Here is a 23,999-nt window from a genome sequence, read left to right as displayed (position 1 = left end):
AAAAACTAATCACATTCGATCAGCCTGCAGTGCACAATGAAGGACTATGCAATAATGCCATGGAACTCGTGCCTCTTGAAACACAGATTGAAACAGTTTGTCAAGAAACAACACCAGTCTACAATGATGTGGCATCAGAAAGTGCTACCGAGAGACAGATTGAAAGAACAATCCCATCACTTGACAGAACTGCCTCTGGTTATTTCATCAACTTCGACAACTTCTCGGAAGATTTAAACGACCCCAAAGTGATGCCAGAAACAAAAAAGTATTCTAAAGAAAATACAACAGGACTCCTTCAACAAATCAAAGAATTATATCTGGATTCACCGTTGATTGAGCATTGGATTATCTCAGGGGTATTCATACTCCTACTATGCCTAATTTTAGTTTTAATTTTAGGAAAGTTTATTACAATTGAATGGACACAGCAAGTCAGAACATCAACATAGTCCTGAAACCACACAGATCATCCCACGTGAAGAAAAGAGAACTGTCAACAGTAAATGTCACAGCAATTCCAATACCTGGTGGGGTAGTATGGGAGAAAACAGACTATGAGATATATGGTCTGGTCGAAATCCTGAAGTATCCTCATCAACTAAAGGTTTCCTTAAGTGACTTTGTGACACCAAGTACATTCTCTGATGATTGGGACTTTAACAGTATTAATGACATGATGTTTGATTTAGTAATGTCAGCTAGATTCACAGATCATGATTATTTACAAGGTTCATCTAGTTATGAGCAATTGTTCTGTTACACCCACTATGGGGATCATTACTTGCATAAATCTGCACAGCCTAGAAATGTTTTTATGTATAATCAATGGGAACATTGTTCTACACCACCTAAAAGCAGTTCTAAAGCATTTTTTGAGAAATTCAAATACTTCTCAGGGTTTAACACCAGTAATGCAGAAACGTTTTATTATAAACTGTTAGATAAAACAGGTATGAAAACAATGCTGACAAATTCTAAATTGATATATTCAGAAGCATTTTATGACAAAATGATGACATTTGGTTTTGATTATTGGAAAAATAATATTGAAACGAAAACAATTTGGGGTACAAAAGATTGGCAGGTGCAAGGCATTGAAGCACTATTTAGAACCTGCATGATACCAGAACAAATGTTGTTTTTAAATGACACAATACACCAAACATCTTGTCTTGGCCTAGCTAAGATCAAAGACCTTAGAACACCGTCTATTCCAAAGCCAATAGCTGAGAATACAACCACAGATATTGAGTTAGACGTGTCACAAATTTTACATTTCAACAGAACACATCCTGATTGGAAAAAGTGGTTAATCTGGCCTACAGACACAAATAGCTGTCAAGATAGATTCCTGAATAAAACACAGGGTTTAAAAATGACCAGATTAGACCCTAGATACTCCCAGAGACAACATCCAGGGATTATAACAACATACAGTGTAGGGAAACTCTGCCTTGAATGGCTAAAATCATCCACACTGGCTGAAATTAAGCAACACTTGTCTTTATTAAAAGATGGTGCTGATTTGCGCGATTACATTCTTGGACCACGCAAACAGCGTCAAAAGCGTTTCCTAGCGACCAGTATCTATGCTGCTTACAACGAGGCTTGGAAAGTAAAGCAAATTGAAACTGCTGAAAAAATACGAGAAATTGATCGTATTAATTTGGAGAAATCACTTTCTGTGGTTGACAATGGGTTAACAACTCTGTCTTCCAGAATATATTCGTTGGACAATATTGTATCCTCTGCCTTTGATGTGATAGACAGAGATTTGCTAATGTTACAACATGGCCAGTCTCAATTACGCTCTATTATAGAACTAGGCTGGACGCTGCAAATCTTCGTTCAGGCTATGTGCCTTGGCGTTTAATCAACACAACGTCATTATTTTCCAGTTTTAACCTTACTGATAAACAGATCAGTTTGGCACAGAAAGGAGCAGACTATACAATCCTGAGCATCGAAAAACTCGAGAGATTACCATTGACAATGTCAGAGAGTCCTGTCATTGAATGGATAATACACGGAATTATCACAATTCCGATAACAACTTTCCGATTTAAAAAGTGCCTTGAGTACATACCTGCTGGCCAGTATGAACAATTGGGTAAAGGATATGTAAAATCTATATGGAAATTACCATACACTCATTCTTGCTATAGTGACAGTGACAAAAATGTATTTCTTAGTGGTGAGAACTGTAAACATTCACTAAGCGGTATACTTTTGTGTCAGGGTATTAATTTACACGGAGCATGTGATGGAAATTCAAACAACCTTTCATGCCACCAGCTAGTCACACCTGCAACTCAGATAGAGCCCTTTTTTATGCAACTCGCAAACGGGAGTTACATTCTTAGAACGGATCACAGATGTTGTGGCCTCACGCCAGGGAAAATTTATCTAATAGAAGTAACGTCCATGGTCAAATGCTGTATGCAAGCATTGTTCCCGAGTGGGCCTCCAGACATAGTGACTCCCATCTGGCCTCGTCTGAATCTCTATTCTATACGAATTGATACATTAAGCAAAGTTAAATCTGTACTTTTACAGACAACAGTGCCTATAACGTCATCTAAAGAGACGTATGATCTTCTAGTTGCAAGGACAGCTACTGAAATTCATGACCTTTTATCAACAAATTGCCCCGTGCATTTCGTAGAAATGTTCAGCCAACTCCTTAACATGTCTAGTGCAACAAGCATCCCAGGCATATTTAAGACAGTCTTTACGGGACTGCTAACACCCTTCCAGGCAATTTTGGGAATCTTTCCTAATTTTGTGCACTCCGTTTTTGGCGGCATACCATTATTTTTGGGACTCGTCGCAGGGATTCTATTTTTGACCCTCCTGCTACGTTATGGCAAGCCTCGGCTCAGACATAGCTCCCATGGGAATGGAAGAGACAATCCTAGCAATGCGCTACCGGGACATGATAACTAACGTCCTCGGATTGGCCAGGCTGAGAGATCTAAACATTACCTGGTTCCTTTCATTCAGACCGATATGGCAAAATTGCATTTTACCTGTGCTACGGTGTATGCTTTGCGGCGATGAATGCGTGTTGGACATCTGTCTTTCACTTCCATCAGCAGTACCAATGGACGTCGATACTTTGCTCAGTCCGATAACGGCTCACGCATTGTGTTGTCCCCAGCGGCTACCAATCCTGATGACGGCATTTGTGGAGACTCCTGTACTACAGCCAAGTGGTAACAGTGGAGCGAGTGACAAAAGCAACATCATCCAGGTACAACGTTCTGTGAGCATTGCTGGTCCTGCCTTCGATGACAGCAATCATTCTCACACCTGCCAAGTTACAGCGCTATCTAATTTGGTTGAACTATCACCTGAATTTGTAGACCAATTCTTTGAGAGCCTGTCTGATACGATGTTCTCACCCGTAGAGAAACAATAACTTTTAAGAAGTTTTCGACACACAGCGTTCCCATGAACTCTGAATTCGGCCTTCAGTTTTGATCAACAATAACTGCCAAGAGCTTTGGAAATCTATTTTTCCCCGTTCAAGCAATAATTTTTTGAATTGGACAATTTTTCTAATATTGACCCTTTTTTGGCACGAACAAATTCTTTGCTTAACGTAAAAACTATTCTTAGAGAACAGAAGCTTCACACTTCTATTTCTAAACACATCTAGAGACATAACAATATTACACCAGCCTCTAGCACACATGTTATTACAATGCATTTTTATGTGATGATTTATCTCGCATTTCTTCTGTCAGAGATACTTCATGTGTAATTCTTTATGCATAATCGTTCAATGATTTCATATGCAATAAGTTTTTGAATGATTACTATGCTTTAAAAAACGTACAGTACCTAAATTTCATGTATTACAAGTACGCCTATTTCAAATGCATTTATGTATTTTGGGGTGGGCAATGTTACACATGCATCTAATTGCTTTAGTTTTAGTAATTTTGATGGACATTAACCCGTGGAGTGGGTGTTGCGTGTTTATCTAGGTTCCTGATCGATACTGTGACCTTATGCCCCTATTCGGCTATAAATCCATTTATTCCCTATATTGGCATAACCGTTCAAGTGCGATTTTCTGAAAAGTCATCTCTGGCCTCACACGAACAGAGCCACATTCCAGCATAGTTCTCTCTGCCACTTCCTTTGCGACCAATTAGTGCAATGACAGAGCAGTAGTCACTATCTGATATTCCTAGATAACACTCCGAGTTCTTCAACAAGATAAAAACTCCGCAAACCTGGAAATCCCCGCTTGCTGTGTTTTGATTAGTAATGGAACTCTAATGAGCAACTGATAACTATCACTTCCTAGTGACATCTTTAATTGACGTCTTATGTCCAGCAAACTTGCGTCAAACCCGGCACCTGTCAGGTATAAATATTACCAACGTTGCCTTAAGCAATGTGAGCTGTGAGCTGATGCTGGCTGCCTGCAAGACCCCGTGTTGGTTAATCTAGCACTCTGTCGCTGCAGCCTGCTATCCTGTGGTGGTGAAGCTGCTGATACCATTATCGCCGCTAAAGCGCGACCTATGGTGCAGTACGCTTAAGGAGCTGAACAGCCGTCCCTCTGCGAAGACATCCAGCAGATTCCAGCTGCCCGCGGACGCTGTCCCCCCTCCTTCCTCGACGCGCTGAAGAGAAGCCGCTGCCTTTCTCGTGCAGAGAAATCCAGTCCCGGCGCTTCCGGTTTACCCTCGCGGGTGACTGGGATATCGAGAGAGACCCCTGAAGGAGATACCAATCCTCCATCATTCTATTCAGAGGTATGGTGTTGACTAAACCCTTAGACGAGAATTCTTGAAAAAAACCTTGGCAAAACCAACTTAACTTAAGCTACTTACTTACTCCCCTTTTCACGTGTTAGGCTTAGGTCAGGCACACTGGGGTAGGCTTAGTTAGAAGCACCAGTTGAGTATGTTAGCCTAATGTATATATGACTGTATATATGTTTTATTACTTTTAAACCATTGTATGGCTAAGAAACCATATCAATGCTTTTACAGTTCTATTTCGCAATACTTATCTTACTGTACGTACTTTTTATAATAACAATTATTGCAATTGTGGCAATTCATTTCTCTTGTACGAGAAGAAAGACTGTGCAATAAATGTTAACCCTTTATTGACAAACGCCCGTCTCTCTATTCTCTACATCTCGTGAAAGTAAACTGCACTAGACTGACTGAGTGAAATACATGTCTATTGTTTCACACGACCCTAGAGATTGACTCTTGATCTGAGGAGCAAAGTTGTCATGTTGCACGGTTGTTGGAAAACTGAATCCCTTCTTGTCTGTGCCAGGGAAGCTGATCACTTCCTATGCAGAGAAGAAAGTTTCCAGTGACCTCTGAGCTAGTTGGTAACACAACCCAATTAAGTTTAGCATAGTCAGTGGAGGCCTGGAATATCCGCAGTTCCACGTCGATACTACTGTTTATGTTATTCCAATGCGCAGGGCCTAGTGGGAAACTAGGAACTACACTACACTATATAAATCCATATCAAAGCCTGTGGGTGTTCTGGTTATTCTAACGTCCAAGAATGTGATGGATTGTTCTTGTATCTCATGGGTGAATTGTATACGTCAGTCAATCTGATTAAGCTTTTGTAATAGGTCCCTTAAGATGGTTACTGGGCCTTTCCATAAAATGAAGATGTTGTCTATGAATCTTAAGAAGAGTTTGGTGTGAGTAATCCATGGTTGTGCTGTCAAGACATTGTCCTCTTCAAAACGATTCATAAAGATGTTGGCATATGCCGGCGCGGCACAATTTCCCTTGGAAGTGCCGTTTTTTGTTGATACCATTCATTGTTCCATTTAAAATAGCTGTGTAATTAAGTGAACTCCATGAGCTACATCAAAAAAACCTTTAAGTTGTCTTCATAATCTGTTCACAGTAGTGCGTGCTCAACCGCCTCTATCCCTAGTTGATGAGGGGTAGAGGTGTACAGTGAATTGACGTCTACTGTACACATTAGGATTTCTTCATCTTCAGTAATGGTGACTTAATTAAGTTTATGAAGGAAGTCGGTTGTGACCTTTAGAAAGGTCCTCATGGCTGTTATACATGTTGTAGATGACGGTCCAAAAACTTTCCCACCGGTACATGCAGGCTTCTAAGTGTGGTAACTATTGGTCTGCATGGAAGTCTCATCGGATTCTTATGGATTTTCGGGACCATAAACCTTTTAATAATGAAAGATGGTTTTGAAGAAGAGAGATCCTGGATGACATAGACCCAGTAACTATCAGTAAGCTCTAGCTGCAATTAAGGTATGGCACTATGCTGCTGCTTTCTTTTCTATGGAGGTGGGGGGAGAGGAGAACCTGGGTCAACCTGTACCAATCAGAAAGAATCAATAGAACATGTTATGGTCTTCTACCCCACCTACCAGAGTATTAAGGGAAAATGTCGGTACATAATGGTCAGGGACTACAGAGAGGCTTTGCTATTTTTCAAAAACCGATACAAGTCAGTGTGTAGTATTTGCGGTCTCTGAATTCTCGCTGATACTGTGGAGGATTAGGAAGAGAAATATATCCAAATATGTTTGTATGGATTTTTAAGTGTATAATAATCGGAGCCCATCTTGAAGCCTTTTTAAGCTTTTATATGTAATAGTCCAGAGCAAATCTCAGATTGCTACAAAGACAAATGTTTGGTTTTAAAGTTTTATGCATATTTGTATTTATTGTTATTTATATCTTGGTTTTTACAACTGTACAGTGATGTTTTATGCACTTTGATGGCAATTTGCTGAATAACATATTCTGAATCGGATTCTGAAATACAAAGGTTTCCTTGATACCCATTTTTCACTCTATATATTTCACCCAACTGTTCATTATAGGACAGTACTGGAAATTATTGACTGATATTGAGAAAGGAGTTAAATTATGAGTAAGAGAGTCTTTCATAGCCTGATTATCTTTTCTCTGAAATAAAACCTGCAAGATCTGCTACATGAAGCTACAGAAGGAACATGTGCAACTTGGTATTAAGGAGAACCACCATTCCTATGAATGGTACCTGTATTCCCAAACGCCCCTAATAACACCACACTGATATGGTCTTGCTGTCTAACAAGTGATTCACCGTCTGTTTGCAAGGCAGTATCCTTTGAGGAGGGAAAGCCTTTTTTGATATTGCAGCTACTGGGATAGGATTGTAAAATTGATTTAAGGCTGCAGTGAGATGAAAAGAAAATGTCCGGTACCGTTAGTGTTAACTTACTACAGTGAATTAGAAGTTCCTTCTATGCTCCCTCGTGGTGAGTAAATGGAAGTAAGCATTACGCCAGTCAATAGCCCCAGCCAGCCATTGTTTCAGAAGGCTGTCAGAACATGATCAAAAGATAGCACCTTGAACGTCTATGGGAATAGGAAATGTTACAGATAAAGAAGGTCCATAATGTTGCAGTAATACTTTAGGTTCCAATGATACACTATGGGCTGGAATATTCCTCACTTTATCTTAACAGGAAAACTGTTGGACTTTTAATGGAATCCCATTTGTGGAAGGCAAGGCTTTATGCTTAGGGCCTAAAACATTCTCTGTACCTCTTGCAGAAGATATAAAGCAGAAGTGGCTTAGATGCAGGCAGTAGCAGAGACCAGCATTTTTTAACTACCAAAATGATCCATGCATCAATGGTAATCTGGCTTTAGGGTGGTAGTTAGATGAAGGCTTTTCCCACAGTGGAGTACTAATGGGCACAGAGGGGAGCAGATAATCCATGAAGTTCATTGGTCTTCTCTGCATCTGATGAGGCTGTTACAATGTGTACTACATTTGCTCTGAAGCATCTCCCTTGGCAAGTGAGGAGCATAGGGGATTGGAAGGGAAGGCTCCTCCAAGGGATTTGCAGAGAAAGCTAGTTTTAGGTCCCTCCTGAATCACCTTGCTTGTATGAAGAAGAGCGATGCATCTGTCACACTGGCGATATTGGATATTATCACTAGGAAGTCGAGTCAAGAGAGACGTACACTTTCTGAACCATCAAGCTCAACTCTGAGAACTAGTTCTATTGGTCAATGAGTGAGGTACCCTACTCTAAGACCCTGCCCCTTCCATGCAGAGGTCACACAAACAAGCCTTAGGCAAGGTGTATGAGTAACCTCAGCTGAGGTGAAAGCACTGGGCCACACAATCATATTTGCCTGGGTATTAGACAACCCTGAATATAGGGTATCTAGTGTAAGATCATGGATGTGAAGTTGAGATCATAGTTTAGTTAGACTGTTAAGAGAAAGTTTGTAACAGGTATATTGGCAAAATGAACATGCAACACATTGGCTTGATAATACTGACCTATGAACAAACCACAGAGGATGATCAGGTACTGATGTGTATTAATTCCTGCTCCCAATGCATTTAGGCCCTCATTTATGAAAAGTGACGTATTGCTGCGATAAAAAAGCGATGTTTTATTCACTTTGATGGCAATTTGCTGAATAACGGATTCTGAAATACATAGGTTTCCTTGATATTTATTTTTCACTCTACAAATTTCACCAAACTGTTCATCATAGGACAGTGGTGGAAATTATTGACCGACATTGAGAAAGGAGTTAAATTAGGAGTAAGGGAGTCTTTCATAACCTGATTTTCTTTTCTCGAAAAAAAACTGCAAGATCTGCTACATGAAGCTACAGAAGGAGCATGTGCAACTTTGTATCAAGGAGCACCACCATTCCTATGAATGGTACCTGTATTCCCAAACGCCCCTAATAACACCACGCTGATATGGTCTTGCTGTCTAACAAGTGGTCCACCGTCTGTCTGACACGCCTTACGCCCTAAGAAGGGAAAGCCTTTTTTGAGATTGCAGCTACTGGGATAGGATTGTAGAAATGACTTGAGGCCGCACTGAGATTAAAAGAAAATGTCTGGTACTGTTAGTTTTGGTTTACTACAGTGAATTAGAAGTTTCTTCTATGCTCCCTTGTGGTGAGTAAATGGAAGTAAGCATTACGCCAGTCAAAAGACACAGCCAGCCATTGTTTCAGAAGTCAGACCGTGAAAAAAAGATAGCACCTTCAACGTCTATGGGAATAGGAAATGTTACAGATAAAGAAGGTCCCGAATGTTGCAGTAATACTTTAGGTTGCAATGATACAGGAAAACACTTTTCATTGTGCCCTCCTTGCGTCACCAATGATGTGTCATATTTACAGTATGACGCATCATGTCGCAAGGAGTTACAGGTGCGTCAGTATTTCTAACGTATCTGTAGGCGCAAAAATGATGCATTGCTAGTGTGTGTCACAAAAGTGACGCAACTCCAGCAATGGGTCATTACACATGGAAAAGTCCCATGTGAAATGTGCCTCCTTTAGTCTTACGCCTGCCAAGATATTGACGTATTTGCATCCTAGAAGTGGCGCAGTGAAATCTTATAGATTTCACTGCATCAATTCTACGACCCTTTCTTGCGTCAGAAAGCGCCCCCCTGCATATAATTATCGCTGGTGCAGGTATAATGTGGTGCAGGGGTTTACCAAGTGACACATCTACCTAGATGCTTCACTTTGTAAATATGGTGCAACAAGGCAAATTTTTTACGCCTCTGGTGCGTCACAAAAAGTGACGCACCGGTGGCGCAAAAGTGACACAAGGGCTCATAAATAAGCCCCTTAGTTTCATGCAGTTGACTTTGACTACTAGTACAAACAAGCCGACATGCCAATTTCCAAATACATACAAACTGAAATTCAGACCCACATACCCTATAATTAGGAATTTATGGGATGGAAGCTCAGGTACTACTAATGTGTACTATTTTTGGCTGACTTTAGTCTACCTTCCCGCATTGGTTCTCTGTATCGCATGGAGGTAAGTGCTGTAACTAGAATTGCTTTGCCCAATCAGGATGTGGGAGTCTCATTACATCATCCAAAGTAACTCACAATCAAACTGCTTGCAATCCATTCATGCCATTAGGTTATCCTGTCCATTCAGTGATAAAAAGCAGGTAGCAAGAATGACCCAGTGTAGTACGTACTGTGTACTGCCGAGTACGAAATCTGACTTTACATTTTATATCTAATAGAGGAGAGGAATATGCCAGAACATAGGTGTTGAGGGATCAATAAGGACCAAACAGAAACAAAATGCGGCAATGATAACATGCACCCTTTAACATAATTGTCATAGAATGCAAAACAAGCTGAAAGATAGTCTATGTGCTCTGCCTGCTGCCAGGGGCGGCTCTAGGCGCATGGTGGCCCTGGGCAGGGAGCGTAGGTAGGGGGCCCTGGAAGAGGAGGAACGCAGGCGCGGAGGCCAGTGAATAGGGGGGTGGTCAGGGTATTTGGAAGTGCCGCCAAATCCCTGCCAGGGGCCGCCACACAAATATGTGTCCATCCTTAGAGGATTATTATATTAAGGATATGCATTGGCGTGGTGGCCCCTGGCGTTTGGTGACACTGTGAAGGTGCACAGCTTGCACATGCCTAAGGCCGCCCCTGCTGCAGCACAGTGTTAAGTAAAAGGTTAATGGAATCTTTCATCAGGTTGTCAAAAAGTGCCATATCTTCCATTTACCTTAATTCGGTGAACCAGAGGAGCAAACAGGAACACAAAGAGCTCAACGGTGGCCATGGAGTTCTGCAAAAACTTTCTTCGGTTATTTTCATCCTCTTCATTGATGTTGGTGTTACTCTGCCTGCGCTGTCCCGGAGAGCCTTGATTTTCAACTTGATGGATAAAAGCACTACTGCTCCCACCCCAACTGGAGCCCCTAGCACCACCAAACCTCTCACTCCCGCAGTCCTGGGGGGCCTCCAGCAGCATCCAGTGGAGCGTATGAAGGAGTTTAGTTTCTGCTACTCCAAGCTTGTCCTGATGTCCTGGATGAAAAATATAGCACAGATTTTGTGGTGTCTCTATTTACACAAATCACAAAAGAAATATAAGAAAGTGTAAATATAAGGGCAGCTACTTGTGTGTACATATATTACATTTTAAATTATCATAATTGTCTATATCATTTACTAAATACTTTCATGTACTATAAGCAGAAAGGAATGGGCATACACTTTATCTTTGAATTCATTTTTTTAGCTTCAAAATCAGAATACATTTAAAATATTTAGTAACGTTTTAATTTCCGACAAGCCCTGAGGGTATTAGAACACTATACAGCAATTACATAATAAGTAGTAACATCGAGGAAACACAATATGTTCCCATAGAAGGAATACATTATTCGTTTTTTTACCACTGGCATACAACATGTAGCAGTTTAATAAAGACAAATAGGAAGCACCATTGTGAAGGGAATAGACAAAAAGGGGTGGAATTTCAAAAGAAAAGAAAGAGCTCTAGTCAAAGATACCAAGGTTTTATGACAGACCAGATCAAAATGTGAACCATATATTATCGCATAAGGTCTTGGTAAGGCCTTTTTTCTGTTTTACAGATTATGTGTTATCTAGCTGGTGTGGGATACATAGAATGGTGACTTCTTTGTAATCATCCTGGAATGTGTGACTGGAGTGACACCTAGAAGCTATGCCCAAATTATGACTACAATTCAAATTTCTACAAGCGCAACAGCTACGTATTGTTTTTTTACTCAGAAATTGATGAAAATATATTCAAAGTACTTGTATTTGTGGGTACTAACTTACAAGTTGGGGTTGGAACAACGAATTGGAACTGGAACAGAAGTTGTTGTTTTCAGTCAAAGTGTTGGATCAAGGCTCGCTCTGCATATTACATTGAGTTATAAGCATGTGGGGCTGCACCCACAGCATAATGTATGCATCAAGTGTGAAATATGTGGACATGAATTAGGCCTGTGAAGAGATTTGGCATTGTGTGGTGCATGCTGCTTCAGCCACAACCAATGAATAATGAGATGCAAGAACAGATGAGGATAACGCATCAACTCCCCATGAAATACTTTATGTACTTTCATCAGTCGTGTTTGTCTGTTAAAATACTGTTTCTAGAATACACATTAGTTATCCCTTCTCCATTGTTTACCAGTCTATCCTTGGCCTTACTGATGATCAATGGCTAGTGATACATACTCTTAGGTATGTGCAGTGTTCTCTGTTTGAGGTTTCAGCTTGGGCCATCACTAATTGGGCATCCATGAGGTAATGATTCAGACTGAACTGGATGCATGTGCAACAATACTTTACGGATGCCAAACTTCAAGGGACCTAAATACAATAGAGCCACCCAATAATCCCCTTGAGACTGGGTATAATCAATCACAGAATCTCATTGTCCCTAGAGGAAACGGTAACTGGACATAATATCGACTACATAATATCGAATGGACAAAATATCGACGGAAAAATATCGACATTAACTAAATATCGACTATAGGAATATCGTTGGACAAAATATCGACTGTAAAAATGACCCAAAAATATCGAATACAAAAATATCGACTCAAAAATATCGACCAGACAAAATATCGAAATATAGTGAAAGTAAAAAATATCGAGAAAATGTTAGAAAATATTGATTTTATAAAATAATATATATATAATATATAAATAAATAGTACTTAATGTTTAGGAGCGGGTTGTGGGTTTATAGGGGAATAGGGTGGGAAGTAATTTAATAATAATTAATTATTTAATATATGTTTGGTAATTGTTTTAATTAGATTTTAATTGGTAATTAATTATTATTAATTAGTTAATTGTTTAATTGATTATTTAGCATATAATTTAATTGATTAATTGATTAATTATTAATAATTATTATTTTTATAAATTGATTTGTATATGATTTTAATTGATACATTGGTTATTAATTATTAATAATTAGTGATTTATTTAATTAAGAATTAGCATATTATTTACATTTATAAATTGCTAACACATTAATTATAATTAGTTAATGATGTAATTAATATATTGCATATCATTTAAAAAAATTAATTGGTAATTAATTTATAATAATGACTTAATTACATTAATTGGATACTTTTAAATGTAATGTGTTAATTTATGTTGATGTTAATTAATTAATTAATTCATTGGAATTAAACAATATTAATTAATCAAAGTTATTATTATAGCTAATGTGATAATATATTTTATTATTGTTTTTGTAAAATATTTTTTTATTTATTATATATTAATGTTTAATGTTGTGTTCAGTTTTATTTATAGTGTTCTGGCTCAGTTTCATAGTTTTTGTTATAGGTTAATTTTTTAGGGTTCAGGGTCATTTTTCTGTTCGTGAGTAAAGGTGTATTTAGTGGGATTTGGGAAATTTTTACGTTTGTGGGTAAATGGTTTTTTTTTAAGGTTCAGGGTCAGTTTTCTGTTCTTGTGTAAAGGGCTATTTGTAGGGTTCAGGGTCAGTTTTCAGTTTGTGGGTAAAGGGGTATTTGTAGGGTTCAGGGTCAGTTTTCAGTTTGTGGGTAAAGGAGTTTTTTTGAGGTTCTGGGTCAGTTTTCAGTTTGTGGGTGAAGGGGTATTTGTAGGGTTCAGGGTCAGTTTTCAGTTTGTGGGTAAAGGGGTATTTGTAGGGTTCTGGGTCAGTTTTCAGTTTGTGGGGAAAGGAGTATTTGTAGGGTTCAGGGTCAGTTTTCAGTTTGTGGGTGAAGGGGTATTTGTAGGGTTCAGGGTCAGTTTTCAGTTTGTGGGTAAAGGGGTATTTGTAGGGTTCAGGGTCAGTTTTCAGTTTGTGGGTAAAGGGGTATTTGTAGGGTTCAGGGTCAGTTTTCAGTTTGTGGGGAAAGGAGTATTTGTAGGGTTCAGGGTCAGTTTTCAGTTTGTGGGTGAAGGGGTATTTGTAGGGTTCAGGGTCAGTTTTCAGTTTGTGGGTAAAGGGGTATTTGTAGGGTTCAGGGTCAGTTTTCAGTTTGTGGGGAAAGGAGTATTTGTAGGGTTCAGGGTCAGTTTTCAGTTTGTGGGTGAAGGGGTATTTGTAGGGTTCAGGGTCAGTTTTCAGTTTGTGGGTAAAGGGGTATTTGTAGGGTTCAGGGTCAGTTTTCAGTTTGTGGGTAAAGGAGTATTTGTAGGGTTCAGGGTCAGTTTTTAGTTTGTGGGTAAAGGGGTATTTGTAGGGTTCAGGGTTAGTTTTCAGTTTGTGGGTAAAGGGGTATTTGTAGGGTTCAGGGTCAGTTTTCAGTTTGTGGGTAAGGGGTATTTGTAGGGTTCTGGGTCAGTTTTCAGTTTGTTGATAAAGGGGTATTTGTAGGGTTCTGGGTCAGTTTTGGCCTTTAGGGTGAAGGGGTCTTTTTAGTGTTTTGGGACAGTTTTGGGTATTTTACAGTGCTGATGTATAGTGTAACTTAACACTGATACATTAAATCTATTACACAAAAATAGCAATTATTATAACTTTACATTAGTACGCTTTATTTTGATCAAAACAATATATGTATTAGCATGTTTCCAGACAGTAGCTAGAGTGGAGTTGGAATTCTAATTATTAATTGGTTGGTGTCCAGCACCATCAGTAATATTACCTACACTGGAGTTGGATTAATAAAAAAACATTGGTCAGTCTCCACCACATTTTATGGTATTACCTTGAGTGTAGTAGGAATAGTAAATAATTTTTTGCTACTGTCCTGCAGCTTCTATGATATTAGATTGACTGGAGTAGTAATAATACATATAAAATTGGTCAGTGTGCAGCACATTTGTATACATTTGTTCATTACTGTATTTTAATATTAAAAATTAATGCAACATGGATGTTTTCAAATAACTTTATTAAACATTTTTTTAATTTTTTATTGTGTACTACAATACAATCACAAACAAATATAACATCACATTTTTTTGACTTTTATTATTCACAGAATAACATCTTTACATTTATATACATGTTGTCAATGTAAAAAAAATTTTTGATTACTAGATTCTTTCAGTAAATTTTACATATTCCCATCAGTCACTTACAATTTAAAGTATTTATATAGAAATACATAAAACAATGATTTGTTATACATTTCTTACATTAATATTTAATAATGTTAATATTAAATATTAATATAATAAAATATATATAATAAATTTTTCTTTTTAACAAGTAACATGACTATTATTACATTTGTTAGGATACATTGAAATACAAAAAAAAAATTTCTTGGTGTATATTTCACATAATGTTGTTTTTACATAAAACATATAAATCGATTTGGTTGTAAAGTTTATAATTGTATAGGGAAACAATATGTTTAGTTATAATATCTGGTATTGACCAAATATTAGTAAAGCAATTATATACTTTTGTTATAGTTAGAAATAATTAAAAAACTTTTTGTAATAATTAATAAAAATAATAATTATTTTATTAATTATTATTATTATTAATTAATAAACATAAACATTCATTTATTATTAACAAAAATATATACATTCACAGATAAAATAGATACTTTTTTTCAGGCCATTCTTTATATACTAAATGGTTCTAATTGTTATATTAATAACAATAAATAAGTTATATTATTTATCATTATTAATTATTACCATAAACATTTATAATGTTTTATTAAAATTATACACAGAATTATTCATATAAATATACACAATAACAAAATATTTACATCTTTTATTCAAAGTCTTACATAATTATTTAATATTATTAATATATAATAAATATTATATATTAATTTATATTAAATATATTTATTTTTGTTAATAAAGGAAAATTGTCATGAGTATAGTGTATTAATTTGTTACATTATACATGTGTATGTATTATATATTTTCCATATGACATTGTTTATTCTATTATCCTTTTACACAAATGGGTTAAGGGGACTACTTTTTTACCGCGTAAGGTTATTGCGCTCCATTCAGGACTGGAGAAGCTCGCGGTTGGGAGTTGCTTCGGGTGGAGAGAGGTAAGGTTATTTTTAACTACAAATTATAAGTAAGTGGTCATGTTTGAGGGTATAATCGAACTCTGTAGTGTTTTTTGGTGTATGTATTAATAGTTTAAGTAGCGTTTGGGTGAAAAGTCTCCGTTATAGATGTGTCGTGCTTTTTTTCCTTCAAGTCTAATTTTAAGTGTTCGGAAATGTCTTCTTACATGGTTAATGTTCATTGTTAGTATATTTACAAATGTGAAGGGGGTATTTGTGGGTGGCTTTCGTTATGTATGTTATTTTACAGGTTTCGGTTCCTCGCATGAAAACTACATGGAAGGAAGCGTGTTTTTTAACGGAGAAACAAATGTTTAAGTTATTATGCTTATATTTTGACATTTATCTCCTATTTTTCGTGTTTGCCAGGAGCGGTTTTTACACTTTTTAAACCTTTTTCGGGTTTTTTTGAGGGTTTCGATTCGGATTGATACATTGATATGCGTGACCGTTTTTTTAAAATAGTGTGTATATAACTTTAAATCCTAAAGTGTCCACACTACTGTTTTCGGGATTTCCTGGAGCGTTTTTTTACGTTTTACATCTTATTTTCGGGTTTTTGAGGGTTTCCCATATTGGAATAGTAAGATATTGGATTGGATTGTATGGATTGATTTTTCCTTGATTGCGTCTCTCAAATCCAAAAATTGTAAGTATTTATTGTACAATTTTGATTGGGTGGGAAATGTCGATTTTTAATGTTATGTGTATGTTATAAAAAATTATAAACATTGCATATTTGTTACGAATTTTTTTACATAAATTTAAAAAGTTTGTCAAACAAATATGTTTTATTTATAATTCATTATATATGTTTATGACATGTAATTTTTATTATTATTGTAAGAAGACATTTGTATATTTACTTTACATTTTTATAGTAGACTTTTAGCTATTATTGCCAGGTATTCTAATCCTCTAGTTGTAGGGTATAATGTGACTTGACTTTGAAGTAGTCGGAACATTTGTTGGGTTTGTTTAGTGAGTTTTGGACCTATTTGTGACACTGATTGTTCCATTCTTAGTTCCTGATAGCTTTGTTCTTTTTTCAAAGCTTCTAGAAGGTTATGGAATGTGGGTTTGCCTCTGTTTGTAGTTGCTTGGAAAGCATTATGCCACCCTTCAACACTGTTGTTGGTTTTAGCCTCTTGGTTTAAAGTACTGAGATAGACATTCCACCAAGGGATTTGGAATTTGGGCTGGCGTCGATGTCCTGATCTGTGCAACCTCCCCACCCAAGTGTCTTCAAAATAGTCTAGCAATGGTGTTAGTTTATCCTCATTCCTCTTATAATATGCGCTGTCAATTAATAAATTGTAATGTTCAGCAACATCTGTAACAGGGACGTAGGCCAGGGCTATTAACTTTTTAACTTGATAGGCAAAGGTGCTATCTGTAGAGTATAGTATACTTAAAGTAGATTTTTGGAGATGCCTCCATATACTCTGATTAAAATGATAATAGCAACCCTGGATTGCTGTGTGGGGAAATGTTCTCAAAATGCTATTAATCATAGCTAATTCAAAATCAATAATTATTTTTTCGGGAAAATAATTATTGATTTCCGTTTTGAGAACATTTAAAATTTCGGTGTAAGTTGTTTGCTGTTTGTTGGGTAGCAAACAGTAAATGAAAGGTATGTTAGAATGATGGTATAAACCGTGGATGGAATACAGTTGGTAAAAAGGTTTTGGGCAGGGTTTAAATGTTCCATCCATCATCCATTGGGGACACTGTTGGATTTTTCGTAAATTACTTGCAGTTGCAAACATAATTATTCTGTTTGTACTGCTTTCATTATCAAAAAGAATAAATTTATCTTTATTGTGTGTGATGGCCATTTCGGGTGAAATAATAATTTCCTCAAAACAAGTTGGGTTGGGTTGGGTTGTGCTAGTGAGTCGTTTAGTGCGTGCAATTGTGCGTTTCAGGGAGTCAATAGAGGGTAGTTGACCTGAAGCATGGGCTGGGATTTTTACCAGTTCCTCTTTAAGGATTTGTGTGGTGGGTTTGTCACTTTGTGTGCTAGCACTTTTAATACTTTCTAAAGCATCTCTAATTTCAATTTCTGTGACATTTGGGGGATGATTATGTTCTCTAGTAAATAGCACATTACTTTCCTCAGTAGTGGCCCTCCCATAACATTTGTTGGAGTAATATTTGGTACACTTCCAAAATACCTTTCTACCACTTTGTCTCTCCTGATTATACACATAACCCATGTAGCATAATAGTAATTTATTTTTCTGAGACATGACAAATTCTGCACCTTCAGTCATTTTGATTTACTTGTTCTAGGAAAGAGTAGAAAGAAACAAAATCAGAACACATTTTTTTACTTTTGTGGTGCTAACATCATTATTGATGCATTTATACTTACAGTTAATCAAAGTAGTAGTCACAGAAGCAGAAATGTCTTTTCAATGATGTTCTTGTATGTATGTCTTTATTTGCTGTTGGTATGAAAATATAGAAAAGCAACGTTAATGTTTACATATAACAAACGTATTTCCTACTCAAAAGCAGTTGTCATTTTTGCTTACTAGTGCATTTGAAGTAAACATTACATATACTTACTTGTTTAAATAGTAGAATAGTAGTAATTGCTGGAGTACATCAATTTAGTATAGGTATGATCTGTAGAGTAGATAGAAGAAATAAAAGCAAAATATTATAATTTTAATATTGACCCGTTTGGAAATGTAACAGATTTAAACGTATACTAACTTCTAAATATGTCGTTTTCTTTGTTGTAGGTAGAATAGCTGTATGATGTATTCAGAATATCTGTAGAGGAAATATAAAATAGATAACATGTTGTTAAGAACATAGTCTGTGTTTATTTCGGCAGTTTTAGAGAAATGACAAGTATACTTACATTTTTTACAAGGCTATTCTTGTATATTGGTATATTTTGTGTAGGATGTTTTCATATGATATGTAGAATAGATGTATGATGTTTTCTGAATATCTGTAGAGGCAATACAAAATATATAACATGGTGTTAAGAATATAGTTAGCGTTTTTTGTGCCCACTTTTTGGCAAATTACAATTATACTTACATTTTTCAGAAGGGTATTCTTATGTTTTGGTATAGTTGATGTTGGATCTTTCAAATGATCTATAGGGAAGATGTAAAAAGCAAGATATGTGCATTAATGAAATTGGCAGTTTTATAACAAACACATCTATACTTACATGTGTAATTAGTGTAGTTTTATCGTTTTTGCTGTAGAAATAGCACAATTTCAGTATATCTGTAAATATAATGTTTTTAAAAATTAAATACTCTTGTAAATTAGTGTTTAAAAACAGCAGTTGGTGTGTAACAGAGAATTATTATATACTTACTATCTGATTTTTGCACTTGAAGAAATATGACCATGTAATAGGAATTGTGTTGGAGTAGTTTCTATCAGAAAAGTAGGAAGAGATGAAAATAAAATAAGTTTAAGACTTAGGAGATGTAAGGAAAATAGTGCACTTCTAATTTAGTTTTAAATGCTGTGTTACTTACTTGATTAATTAGCTAGTGAGCTGGATCTTTAAAGATGTTTATTCTGCAACAAAATCTTCAGAGTGTTGGCATCTACTTTCCAGAGAGGTAGCAGCAACAAATGGTAGAATGCATGTATCCCTTTTATAGTATATGTGTTATGTGTGCTTTGATTTGATTGGTTGTAGGATGTAAGGAAGCATAGTATAGGCTAGTTTGAATTTTTTTTTAGTTAATTGGAGTGTTTGTTGATGTGAGAATGGTGGTATGTGGTTATTCCCGCATTAAAGCAGGTTCGTGTTTAAATGAAATATATTTATATGTGAAAATAAGTAATGAAAATGTTAGTTAAATGCAAAGAATAGTAGAAAATGATAAAATGCATGTAATAGAATGTATAGCAAATGTGGATTAATAGTAATTTTATGTAAGTAACAGGTATTATATGTGAAATGTTTTTTTTAGTGAGAAATGACTTTTATTGATGATAAAGATGGTATTTTAGAAAGAAAAGTGTACAAACATGAACTCGATAATTTTTTTTGACGATATTTTGGTAGTCTATATTTTTGTAGTCGATATTTTTGTAGTGTTAGGGCTAATTTCATGTCCAACGATATATTTGTAGTCGATATTTATTTAAGCGATATTTATGTATTCGATATAGTTAGTACTCGATATTTTTTACTCAATATTTTTGTAGTTTGTGTAATAAGTATAGTAAGTCGATATTTTTGTCGTCGATAATTTGTCAACGATATTTTGGTAAGTCGATAATGTGCCCGTCGATAATATTTCAGTGATCCAGAGGAAACATTTCAGGTTAATTACAATTTACAATGATGTCACATTCATGATCATTAATCCGGTTATACAGGGAAATGTATGCACATATACCAGAATATATCAAAAAGATATGTTTTATTCAACTCAACTTTTTAATATCAATTGATGCCTGGCAACGGACATACTACTGAAGTTCTTAAATCGGTTAACAGTAGTATACAGAACACCTTTTGCTAAGGTTATGGATAATCAAAACACCATGCTTAGTGAAGATTAAACACAACATTTCATCAAATTTATAATATGTATAATCAACATATAAGCAAAACGATGTTAGGCATCGACGTTTCGGTTTCCCGTTGCTCTGAAAGATCCTCGGGACCATCTTCAGGACGGTATTGTTGCACATCTAACTCTAATATGAAAAGAATATGTACTTATCATCCCTGATATACAAGAGGTATCGTCTGCTCAACACATAAAAACAACAACAATGGTGAAACACACCCATAATGTCAGCCCAAACTCCATATACCTAAAAACATGTCACCACACACATATGTGCAAAGTCTGTGTGACATTTCAACCAACATTACCAATACTAAACTAAAAAACTGAAACACACTCATTTCTAAAAATACCTCTGAAGGAAGTCACAAAGGAGATTTATCCACTAAATGGTATCAATCCAATGAATCTAAAGGAAAACACATATAGAAAGCGTCCATATGTCAATGTTCTGAACACGACTCTAAACCCAATGCGAAACACTACAAGAGTCAGAGACAGTACTCACATGTCTTCTTTAACAATATGATATATCACCACCTAGAAGCATATTGAACCAGAAAGAATCGCATTAGCTCTGTGTTTCAACTGAGTAACTAAAACCCATGACCCACATCACAACACCACAAAGTGTTAGGGTGTAGAGAAGTACTCGATAAATTATTTTGATCATAAGCGTGTATTCACCAGAAATAAAACATGAATTGTCCAAATAAATACATGCTCCAAAGGTTCCATCACATATAGCTAAACCAGCATTGCACAAAACTCAAGCAGGAACCCCGCCGAAAGGCAATGAGACTTACTTAATTCTGGAACCAGCATCACTTAGTCTGTAAACGCCCGACTCAAAAGACCAAGTACGGCAAGTAGTAGACAGCGGTTCAAAAAGCAAACCCAGAAACGCTGGAAGCGCAATGATGTCATACCGTGGTAGTCTGCAGCGGCCATCTTAGAATGACTAAAACATTAATGTAACTCAAACAAATACGCCAGAAACTATACTTAATTTAGAGGAAACAGCACCATAGAACTGCTGATCATGACATTTTGCACCAGACTAAACGAAGAGCCCCAATAGTGTGTTAATGGTCCAGAATTTCAAATTTGACAGTAGAAAAATTTAAACTTTATTGATAATGCCAACATAAACAAAACAATCATATTACTCTAACCAATATGGGGTCTAAAAATCTATTCAAAACCTGGAATGGACTCAAATGGTTTATAGATCCGTCATGCCTATATCATGGAAGACCGAAGTTTGTTCAAACAATGTCCTCATGGGTCCAAACCTAGGGGTCTTTAGAATTTCACTAGCCAATGCCACTCACCAGTGAAACTCTATCCTGACCTGGGTCAATAACAAGACCCAATCCAAATGAGTTCTTACTAAATAACATGTATTTCACAGCTAACTCAATGTCAGCTAACTAAAGACAAACATTACAACCTTTAATAAGACCCAAACACTAGAATTTCAGAAACCATACATTATGTAGTGTGATACAAAAGAGCCCACCTAGGAGTCTCTACAGTGTCGCTAGGGTATGCCACTCAATCATTGAGTTCAATCCTTTCTCAACTGTATTACAGGACGAAATCCATTTGTTTTCTTTCTGTGTGAGCAGCCAATCGACATTCTGTCGCCCCTTTGAATTCTTGACAACTTCAAGTACAAACCATTTCATCTCTGATGGCATGTGTGACTTTTGTTGATAATGTTCAACAAGGGGAGCAGTAATGACATTACATCGTAAACGTGACTGATGTTGCAAAATACGTTTTCTAACTTCTTGTGTAGTTTTTCCAATATATGTTAAAGAACACAGACACTGTATACAGTATATAACATTCTTAGTTAAACAATTTGAGTGTTGACGCAATATCAATTCTCCGACATTCAGGTTACAACTTTTTACTGTGTTGGTTGTTGAACAAGCTGCACAATTACCATAGGGGTAGTGTCCTGTCACTAGTAATAGGTCCCACATATTTTGTATTGCTGTTGGTGCTTGTTCATTATAGGCCCTCACTAGATGGTCTCGTAATTTCCTGGCCCTCTTGAAGGTGAAACGTGGTAATTTCAACAGTGGCTCTACCTTCCTAATGAGGTGCCAGTTCTGTTTCATTATTTTCTTTATGTGGTTGGACCCAGTCCCAAAGGTCATTACTCAGGTTATAGGTTGTGCTTTCTTCTTATTCTCTAGTTGCTGTTCATCTTTGTGTAACAATGCATGCCGATCATAATACCATGCCCGTTTCATGGCATGTTTCACCAGTATACATGGATATGTTCTCATAACGAGTTTAGACTGTAGAATTTTAGTTTCCCTGAAATAATCTTCCCTTCAGGTATAGATACGTAAAAACTAACCAAAAGGGAGATTATCCCGTAAATTTTGTGGGTGGTGGCTGTTATATTTTAACAAAGTGTTCCTGGCTGTGGTTTTAGTATATAAACTCATAGAAAAGACCCCTTAGTCATTCATGATAGTAAGGTCCAGAAAGCTAATCAAGCATTGGTTGCTTTCTAATGTAAATGGTAAATTCTGATCTTGTTGATTTAGCCATAGATGGAAGTTTTGCAATTCCTCCTGTAATCCATCCCATATAATACAAACATCATCGATGTATCTCAAGTATTTGTTTAAATGGGAGCTGAAAGGGGTGTTAATATAAATCACCCTTTCCTCAAAAGCAGCTACAAACAGATTGGCTTTATCTGGCGCAAAAATTGCGCCCATGACCACCCCTTTCACCTGAGCATAGAACTCAGTGTTGAATAGGAAATAGTTTTCTTCAAGAGCAATAGTTGAGATATAGTTCGGAATATGGATCCACATAAAACGGGTGGTTTTATTTCTAAATATATCGATTTGTTACCACCCTAATATTTATATTTGAATTATTTTTCTTCTCATTGCTACATCTTCGAAATTCCAATTTACTAGATTGGTTTACTTAATATAATATATACAAGTCAAGTCAAGTCAAGTCATAAAATTTATATAGCGCACTACATACCCAGAGGGTTTCAAGGCGCTTGGGGAGGGGAGGGGGATTATTTGTCAAATATCCACGTTTTAAGTTGTTTTCTGAACTCTAGGTGATTCTGGGTGAGGCGAAGGTAAGCGGGGAGTGAGTTCCATGTTTTGGCAGCCAGGTGTGAGAAGGATCTGCCTCCCATGGTGGTTTTGTTGATGCGAGGGACAGTGGCGAATGCTTGGCTGGAAGAGCGAAGATGGCGGGAGGGGGTGTAGAAGGACAGTCGAGAGTTGAGGCAATCAGGTCCGATGTCGTAGAGTGATTTGTGTGCGTGGGTAAGCAGTCGGAAAGTAATCCTCTTATTGACGGGTAGCCAGTGGAGGTCTTTAAGGTGGCCAGAGATGTGTTCGTTGCGTGGGATGTCTAATATGAGCCTGGCTGAGGCGTTTTGGATTCGTTGTAGTTTCTTCTGGAGTTTGGCGGTGGTACCTGCGTAGAGGGTGTTTCCGTAGTCCAGTCGGCTCGTGACTAGAGCGTGGGTGACTGTTTTCCTTGTTTCGGATGGGATCC

General features: G+C 36.7%; 1 protein-coding gene across 1 annotated transcript in view; it reads right to left on the bottom strand.

Annotated features, from left to right (window-relative positions):
* Nucleotides 1–23,999, bottom strand: part of UNC80 (unc-80 subunit of NALCN channel complex) — a 2,521,865-nt gene that overhangs the window by 2,316,055 nt on the left and 181,811 nt on the right. The window contains exon 4 of the mRNA XM_086955549.1: nucleotides 10,560–10,864. Coding sequence (XP_086811675.1) covers nucleotides 10,560–10,864 — 305 coding nt within the window. The remainder of the gene's footprint in view (nucleotides 1–10,559; nucleotides 10,865–23,999) is intronic.

This window comes from Lissotriton vulgaris, chromosome 2_1 (assembly GCF_964263255.1).
Source record: "Lissotriton vulgaris chromosome 2_1, aLisVul1.2, whole genome shotgun sequence".
In the NCBI taxonomy this organism is placed as follows: Eukaryota; Metazoa; Chordata; class Amphibia; order Caudata; family Salamandridae; genus Lissotriton; species Lissotriton vulgaris.
The sequence above is the reverse complement of the archived record's forward strand: the minus strand, read 5'-3'. Positions and strand labels throughout refer to the sequence as shown.